This window comes from Amblyraja radiata, chromosome 17 (assembly GCF_010909765.2).
Source record: "Amblyraja radiata isolate CabotCenter1 chromosome 17, sAmbRad1.1.pri, whole genome shotgun sequence".
Lineage (NCBI taxonomy): Eukaryota > Metazoa > Chordata > Chondrichthyes > Rajiformes > Rajidae > Amblyraja > Amblyraja radiata.
This window is the reverse complement of record NC_045972.1, coordinates 39,632,053-39,641,542: the sequence shown is the minus strand read 5'-3', so window position 1 is coordinate 39,641,542 and position 9,490 is coordinate 39,632,053. Positions and strand designations below refer to the sequence as shown.

At 39.7% G+C, this 9,490-nt stretch overlaps 1 protein-coding gene across 5 annotated transcripts in view; it reads left to right on the top strand.

Moving 5' to 3' along the window:
- The window catches only part of ctcf (CCCTC-binding factor), a 28,769-nt gene that overhangs the window by 1,439 nt on the left and 17,840 nt on the right, over positions 1–9,490 (top strand). For 4 of the 5 annotated variants that reach the window (XM_033036283.1, XM_033036281.1, XM_033036279.1 and 1 more), the window contains exon 2: positions 2,702–3,463. In XM_033036283.1, the coding sequence (XP_032892174.1) occupies positions 2,707–3,463 (757 nt within the window). In that variant the 5' untranslated portion in view covers positions 2,702–2,706. Of the gene's footprint in view, positions 1–2,226; positions 2,245–2,701; positions 3,464–9,490 lie in introns of those variants that run through there. The other variant, XM_033036282.1, reaches the window with a different exon arrangement.

The window sequence follows — 9,490 nt, the reverse complement described above, 5'->3', positions numbered from 1 at the left end:
ACTCTGCCCACTTTGGGGGAAATGTACAACAGTGAATATAGATAGGTACAGGACTTTAATGTAGATCTTTACTTTGATTTTGCTAATCATGCATCTTAATAATAAATTAAAACTGCAGACTGCTAGAGTAAATGTATTTCTGCATTTTTTATTAACATAAAATCATATGACAATTGAAATTTGTGAAGTAAGTTTCAGTTCAATTTGACCTGACAGATTAATACCTGCTGATTTAGTTCAGCCTTTTACTGTACACAATATAGAGTAGGCTTTAAAAAAAAATACTGTTGATTTCCACATTTTTATAGAATTTATATTGCCAACCTTTGCCTTTCACTTAAAAACAAAGAGGATAATGCAAAGATGCATGGTCAAAGGCCCTAAAATAATTGGTTTTGTAGTGATCATGTTTAAACATTGGGATAAAAAAATATAATTTACTGAAATTACTCATTTCAAATTCACCATATTAGACCATTACCATCTTGTTACGCTTGTCATAGAACTAGTAGTAGTGTTGTTATTTTGAAAAAATATTGGAATATCATTGCTTCACATTCAGGAGAGTAGATTATGGCACGAGGTGCAAGAGAAACTGGGTTGGAAATTTTATATTCATAAGAACATATCAGTATTAAGCATTGTTCTTTACGTGGATGAACCGAGGAGTAAACTTGATCGTAATATGGGGGAATAAAATTGGATTAATGGTGAATTAGTGAAAATAGGTGCCTAATGATCAATGCAAGCTCAATCGGCAGAATGGCCTGTTTGCATGCTGTGAATCTATGATTACGACTTAAATGATGTCCTACGGTGGTCTTTATAATTGTTATTACAAAAAAATGCCAGCAGTATAGGGCTAATATCTTGTCCAACAACAAATTACAATTTACTATTGGCTCAAAGTACAAGTTGACAGGAAAGTGGACTTTGGGTGCACGGGCACAAAGCTCCATTGAATGCAGGCCTTATGGACTTCTCCTATTGGCTTTCACGTGTGTGCAACGAGGAGGGCAGGGACACTTCAGGAAGGTGTGCTTGCCCATACTAGAGTTCAGTTGATACATTTTGGTATGAAGTAAGATCGGTCAATCTGATTGAAATGGTACAATTCTAAAGCTGGGACAGAAATACGTGGTATACATGCTCTTGTATACCTTTCTTAAAGTGAAAAGATAAATTTAAACCAAAGTATCAAATCCTTGACTTTTTTTTATTCATAAAGTGTACAAATAAGAATCTGTTGTTTGTAGGACTTAAGTTATGTAGCAAAACTGATGAACTGGAACTCTGCAGGAGGATAGAAAATCTGATGGAAGGAATCAGAACTAAGAAATTTAACTAAAGATAGACACAAAAAGCTGGAGTAACTCAGCGGGACAGGCAGCAACTCTGAAGAGAAGGAATGGGTGACGTTTCAGGTTGAGACCCTTCTTCAGACTAAATATGGGCAAGGGAGTTGTTAATGAGAGGGCAAAAGCTTTTTACTCCATTGAATCCCAAGTGAAATTGCATTCATACTGGATGTTTTTCTCTCGGCAGTAATGCCCTGCTGGCACTCAGTCGTAGAGGCAAGGGTTGCAGGTAGAAGAGTGTTTCAATGAACTAAACATGGATGTTACATTGTTCGATAAGGTATCAGTGTACAATTATCTGTGGAAGATATTGCTATGCCACTTTCTAAATCAACTCCCTTAAGTAGCATGTTTCCATGAACCAGCAGCCAGTGATCGTTGTATAAGTATCATCAAAGAGATTGCTTTGGAAACTAACATGGCAAAACTATTAAATCCCTTTGCGTCGTGAAATGGCAGCCAGTGATCATTGTCCCTGGTAATCTAGTTCAGTTCTTTATGCTTTTTTAAAAAACTTTCGTATAGCAATTTCCAAAAGAATAAAATGTTATTCCATACCATAATTTTTTTGATAATGATTTGTGAGTTCCTTAAGCATAATTTTAGTTTTAGTGATGGAGTATGAAAACTTGCCATTTGGCCCACCGAGTCCACGGCAACCATTCACACTACTTCTATATTATCCTACCTTCACATCCACTCCGTACACAGGGGAAATTTATACCCTATAAAACCTGCATGCCTTTAGGATGTGGGCAGAAACTGGAGCACCTGGAAGAAATCCAAGCGCTCACTGGGAGAATATGCAAACACCACACAGACAGCACCCGGTTCTCTGGCGATGAGAGGCAGCAACTCTACCGGCTGTTGCCCGAATTGCCTTAATGTGAGGGTATAATTATCTATTGTTCCTTAAATTTGTTTACTGTGTCTAAATTGTTTTGCATGTCATCTTTCACTGAAGGGGAGATGGGGAGTACTTCACCCATAAACGAAGCAATCAGTGGCGGATGTTTGTTTATAATTCAGATACAGTGGATGACTCACAATATTACTCACACTTTGGTTTATGTGGAAGAGTACCTAGTGGTGCTGTTATTACTGCTGACAATTACATTGTTAGATAATCAATTAAACCCTAAAAAGATCTGTTTTAAGTAAAGTGACATGCGCAGTGAATGATTTGAAAGACAATAAAACACTATGTTTTGGTTGGTAGTTGCCACAATTGAAAATATACATGTGTGCTATTGCAAGTGATGTTTTTTAAATGATATGGTCAGTAGTCAACTTAGGAACAAAATTATGTATTTATAGTTAATCACTTTCTATTTAAATTTCAGTAACCATGGCGACCGAAACAGATATTGTGCCAGTGGAGGAGTCTGAAATGTTTACAAAGGTCAAAGAGCACAAAACCTATCAACGGCGACGAGAGGGTGGGCAATCAGAAGATTTCGACGGGCAGCAGAAAGAGCCGGATGTCGCTGAGGTAGCACAAGCCATGAACAGCAACATGCAGGTGGTAATGATGCAGCCATTGGACCCTACGTTATTACAAATGAAGCAGCCGATGGAGGGTGCAGTTCATGAGTCAGATACAGTAGATGATACACAAATTATTACACTGCAAGTGGTGAACATGGAAGAACAGCCAATAAACATTGGGGAATTGCAACTAGTGCAAGTAGCCCAAAGTAGCATTGATGAACTACAGGGAAACTATGAAAATGAAGCTCCCAAAGATGGACTTCAAGAAGGGGACCCAGTAATCTGTCATACTCTTCCTTTACCAGAAGGTTTTCAGGTTGTGAAAGTAGGCGCTAATGGTGAAGTGGAGACGGTAGAAGATGGGGCAGTAGAAGTAAGGGAAGAAGATGATAGTTCTGCTGCATGGCAGAAAGATCCTGATTACCAACCACCAATCAAAAAAATTAAAAAGAAAAAGAATAAATTGCGCTACAAAGTGGATGATTCCAAAGATGTTGACTTGTCTGTATATGATTTTGAAGAGGAGCAGCAAGAAGGTTTGCTTTCAGAGGTTAATGTGGAGAAGGCAGTTGGAACAATGAAGCCTCCAAAGCCAATGAAAATTAAAAAGAAAGGTACCCATCAGTGTTGTATTAAAAACTAAGATGCCGATTGCCGGAATGACAAGTGGAAAAGTACTAACAGTGTTTAAAATGTTGGAAATATTAATTATTTTTAGCAACCTTCTCCCTATGTCACTCCATGGTCGCTCTTTTTCTTTCTTGTCTTTTTCTCCTGTTCCCCTCTTCTTTCCTTCTCTCATTCCACTCTTTCCCTCACTGTCACCCTTTATCCCCCTCATCAAATTTCCCCCTTGTACTCTCTTAATCCTGCCTTTTCGTCTATCACTCTCTTCTTTCTGCCTTCACTCCCTGCCTTCACTCCCTCATTAGCTTTCTTTTTCTTGCTCTTTTCCCAGGATATAATTCTCCGGACAATCGTTGTTTTAGGAATACTGATACTCGCTATACTTATTTGACCATTATTGCTGAGACTAATCATCACTTTGCTGATGTTGAACAGAGCCAATTATTAGGGTTGGTTTTGTTTAGTTTGGAGATGCAGCGCGGAAAGAGGCCCTTTGGCCCACCGGGTCCGCGCCGACCAGCGATCCCCACACATTAACACTATCCTACACCCAATAGGGACAATGTTTACATTTACCAAACCAATTTACCTACAAATCTGTACGTCTTTGGAGTGGGAGGAAACCAAAGATCTCAGAGAAAACCCACGCAGGTCATGGGGAGAGCGTATAAACTCCGTACAGACAGCATCCACAGTCGGGATCGAACCCGGGTCTCCGGCGCTGCATTCGCTGTAAGGCAGCAACTCTACCGCTGTGCCACCGTGATCGCTCAAATTTCAAATAACATATTCCTCATTTGTTAAAACTTACAAACAAAATTCTGCTTTGTTGATTTCTTTTTCTCCTGCTTAAATTTCAGATCATGATTTGGTCATTTGTGGGATGTAGTGGTCACTGGCAAGGCCAGACCTTGTCCACCCCTTTTATTTGTGATATGGTGTGGTTTAACCCTGAACCATTGAACGATGTGCTTAGTGTCCTGGGGTAGATAGTTCCATTCTATCAATTCAGTGACACTGACACAATTATGACATATTTCCAGTTGAAGATTGCATGGTACAGACCTACTTGCAGTTTGTGGTAATCCCAAGTGTTCTGTTGCTGCCTTGGTGTTGGGGGATGCGGTTTTAGATTAGCGTAGCTCTGCTCAGTAACTGCAGTACGTTTCATAATGTTGCCATGATGTGCTATAGGCGGAAGAGGATGAGTGCTTTTGGGGGAAAACTAAATGCTGATCAAGTTTTGTCCTGGATCCTTGTTGCCCAGGCAGGTGGGGAACATTCCTTCACCGTCTTAACTTGATAGATGCAGTGGCATTGCAGAGCCTGGAATTGAATCTGTTCCTGTAGGATGCCTTATGTAAGAAATGAATATAGGAATAGGCCACATAGTCTTTTAAGTCAGCTACATAGTGAAATCTTGGCTGTATATGCGCTTTGTTCACTTTCCCACCATAATACTCGGGTACATTTATCTAAAAGTCTAGCAATCTCAGACTTGATAATACTCAACTCCAACTGTAGCCCTCTCAGGTAGCTAATTCCAAAGATTTAGACCCACAATCTTAAAGCAATTTTTCTTATGTCCTAAAAGCATTTTTCTTATAATTGCTCCAAGCTCCAAACTCACCAGCAAGAGAAAATGTCTTGTCCATTAATGCTTTTAGAGACTCTTGTGTGCCTGTAACTCATGCTCGCTGCCTTTGCCGAACCTGTGGATGTACTTCACTTTTCCAAATCCATAACAAACCAACTCTGTTGAAACCTTGTTATTGCAGCAATTCCATGTGGTGGATCAGTGGCACTCTGTCTTGGAGTGGATCATGAAGTTGTGCCTTCATTCTGCCTGAATGTTTTAATTGTTGATTTGGACGCTGAATAAATTTCCTAATGTTCCAAACAAAATAATGTTCCAAAAGTTTTAAATAACGTCAACACTTGACATCGGCCTGTGAACGCTCCGTCCCTCGCCTGCGAAGGCTATCGCTCAGCTTAGGCCATCCATACAGACACGTTCCCTATCCTGATTCCAGCAGTGTGGAGATGATGGCTGGTGGATAAAGAAGTCCAATCCCAAAATACCCTTAGAGCTGGCTAACCTTTTAATCGATTTTGAGTTTTTAACTTGAATTAGCAATGAAAAACTTAAAATTGAAATTAAATATTTAAAAACAAATACATTTTTAACACAAATTATCTTCCTTTAATTTAATCTTTAGTTTAAAGCACTCATTTATTTACATTTTTTATAGTCATAGATATTCTTAGTATATTCTATATTTCTTTCTGTCACAATTTCCTTGGTTTTATTTTTGGTCATGTGTTGCCACTACTTAAGATGTTACCCCAATTCTTTTGCCACCATTATTCCCCTTTTTAATCCTAATATTATGCCCTATCTGTAATTTTATTTGCATTGATCATTTTTCTCATGAAGCTTGTTTCTCAATGTGATTAGAATTTTTTACATTATTTTAATGCATGTCATAGTTTATTTATATACAACATCTCCAGCCTAATTTCTCCATGCACATTGGGTAATCCTTTGGTACTTGGCTTTAAAATCAAACCTTCGTTTCTGAGTGATTAGTGTATCTCGAATTCCACACCAAAGTCTATCCTCTCACCACTTTTCCTGGGTAGGATGCTCTTGTACTTCATGTGCCTTCTTTACAAAAATTGCCAATATGCCATTTTGAATACTAGTATTTAGGTGAAGGTCATCCCCATTTAATTACTACTCTGCTTTTCTACAATTAGTGCAGTAGATAACATCAAATTTCCCCTCATTCTATCCGTCATATTTTTGCCTAATCATTTATGTGTCACTTTACAGGTATTTTATGTCCCTTTTCCCAAACTTATTTTTCCACCTATCTTTTTATGCAACTTTGCTAATTATCCATTAAGCTTGGTGGCCTCATCTAACTCAATAGAGTGGATATTAGGTAGCTGCAATCCAACACTGATTCTTGCAGCACCCTATTGCAGCAGCTTGCCTAAAAGGAGGTGAACTATTTATTCCTAGTGTTTGAATTCTGTCTGTCTCTCAATGCCTTCTCCAAGCTAATGTATTACCTTCAATTTCATGAGCCAGTATCTTGTGTACTCTATTAAATTTTTTTTTTTGAAATTCAGTTATGTTGCATTTCCCCTGGTAATTAAAGCTCCAAAAACTTTTAGTTATTTTCCTTTCATAATCATTTTGTCTTTTAAATTAGAAAAAAAACCATTGGGGGTGAGGGTTTCTGTCTGTCACTGGCAAGGCCCTCATTACTGTCCTCCAAAACCTCTTCAGTCTTTCTGGTGGAAGTATTTCCACAATTAGGTATAGTATTCCTGTACATGGTGGTAATGAAGGAATGGCAATTTATTTACCAAGTTATGGTATGTGTGACTTGGAGGGCGATGTTCTCACTTGGCTTGGTGCTAGAGATTGCGTTTTTTGGAGGTGCTATCAGAGTAGCCGAGGTAAGTAAATGCTGTTAGTGATATTAGATAATAGTAATAATCCACTGGCGATTGAGTGAATGTTTTTTTTTAGGTTGATGGATGGAGTAGAAGCATAGCTGCTCCTGGAAAAGAAAGCTGCAGTACACTTGAGGTAAAGGAGCCATTAGGTAGTGGCCATAATATGATACGTTTTAATCTACAATTTGAGAGGGAGAAGGAAAAATCGGAAGTGTCAGTATTACAGTTGAACAAAGGGAGCTATGGAGCCATGAGGGAGGAGCTGGCCAAAGTTGACTGGAAAGATACCCTAGCAGGGATGACAGTGGAACAACAATGGGAGGTATTTCTGGGAAAAATTCAGAAGGTGCAGGATCAGTTCATTCCAAAGAGGAAGAAAGATTCTATGGGGAGTAAGGGATGACTGTGGCTAACAATGGAAGTCAAGGACAGTATAAAAATAAAAGAGAAGAAGTATAACATAGCAAAGATGAACGGGAAGCCAGAGGATTGGGAAACTTTTAAAGAGTAACAGAAGATAACTAAAAAAGCAATGCGGAGAGAACAGATGAGGTGCGAAAGTAAGCTAGCCAAGAATATAAAGGAGGATAGTAAAAGCTTCTTTAGGTATGTGAAGAGGAAAACATTAGTTGAGACCAAAGTCTGGGAAAATGGACAAGTGGATGTAGTGCACCTGGACTTTCAGAAAGCCTTTGATAAGGTCCCACATTGGAGATTAGTGGGCAAAATTAGAGCACGTGATATTGCGGGTAGGGTACTGACATGGATAGAAAATTGGTTGGCAGACAGGAAACAAAGAGTAGGGATTAACAGGTCCGTTTCAGAATGGCAGGCAGTGACTAGTGGGGTACTGCAAGGCTTGGTGCAGGGGCCGCAGCTATTTACAATATACATTAGAGATTTAGATGAAGGGATTAAAAGTAACATTGGCAAATTTGCAGATGACACAAAGCTGGGTGGCAGTGTGAACTGAGGAGGATGCTATGAGGATGAAGGGTGACTTGGACAGGTTGGGTGAGTGGCAGATGCAGTTTAATGTGGATAGATGAAAGGTTATCCACTTTGGTGGAAAAACAGGAAGACAGATTATTATCTGAATGGTGTCAAGTTGGGAAAAGGGGAAGTACAACGAGATCTGGGGGCCTTGTTCATCAGTCAATGAAAGTAAGCATGCAGGTACAGCAGGCATTGCAGAAAGCTAATGGCATGTTGTCCTTCATAACAAGAGGAGTTGAGTATAAGAGCAAAGAGGTCCTTCTGCAGTTGTACAGGGCCCTGGTGAGACCACACCTGGAGTATTGTGTGAAGTTTTGGTCTCCAAATTTGAGGAAGGACATGCTTGCTATTGAGGGAGTGCAGCGTAGGCTCACGAGGTTCATTCCCGGGACTGTCATATGTTGATAGAATGGAGCGACTGGGCTTGTATACACTGGAATTTAGAAAGGTGAGAGGGGATCTTATTGAAACATATAAGATTATTAAGGGATTGGACACGCTAGAGGCAGGAAACATGTTCCCAATGTTCAGAACCAGGGACCACAGTTTAAGAATAAGGTTTAGGCCATTTAGAACGGAGATGAGAGAGAGTTGTGAATCTGTGGAATTCTTTGCCTCAGAAGGCAATGGAGGCCAATTCTCTGGATGCTTTCAAGAGAAAGCTAGATAGAGCTCTTAAAGATAGCGGAGTCAAGGGATATGGTGAGAAGGCAAGAACAGGGTACTGATTGTGGATTATCAGCCATGATCACAGTGAATGGCGGTGCTGGCTCGAAGGGCCGAATGACCTACTCCTGCACCTATTGTCTAATAGACACTGTTTTCCATAGCCTTTGCTGTACTCTGCATCCTCGCCCATGTGGAGTAAATTGCATCAGCTAAATATTAGTTTCTCTAGCTTGGGAGGAAGCACGTTTGTCTGAATATGGAGACAAAGATTTCAGCTTTACCTTTAACTGCATGCTGGGCCGTGTCATTGTTGAGGATGCGGGGCTACAGTGTTTAAAACCATTGATTGTGAGAAAGTTTGGTTCTGCCTGTTGCAAATTGTCTCCGCTGTTGAGTAAGTACTTAGTCCTGTGTTGCAGCTTCACCACATTGACGCATTATGCCTGGTGATTCTCCTGGCAAGCATCTGAGCTCATTGAATCAGAGTGGATTCTCAGGCTTGATGGTAAATTATGGTGCTAGAAATGCTGAAAGATTAGGTTACAAATTGTGTACATTTTTGCACATTGTGGTCCAGTTTTAATGTACCAGAATCTGGTGCAAATCCTTTCCATTTTGCTTGTTTGTAATGCTATAATGTCAGTTGTCCTTGGCATGAGGATGAAACTATCTTCACGGGGACTGTGCCGTGGTCACTAAAGCCACTGCTACTGTGCACACGTGTTTACACAGGTAGATAGATGTGCATAGGCAAATCTATCTTGCATATTGACATTTTTATTGTCATTTTATTTTCATGCTGAAAACATGGAAGGGTAGGAAAACAAAATGTTGGGAGCACTCAGTAGGTCAGGCAACATCTGTGGAAAAAGAAACAA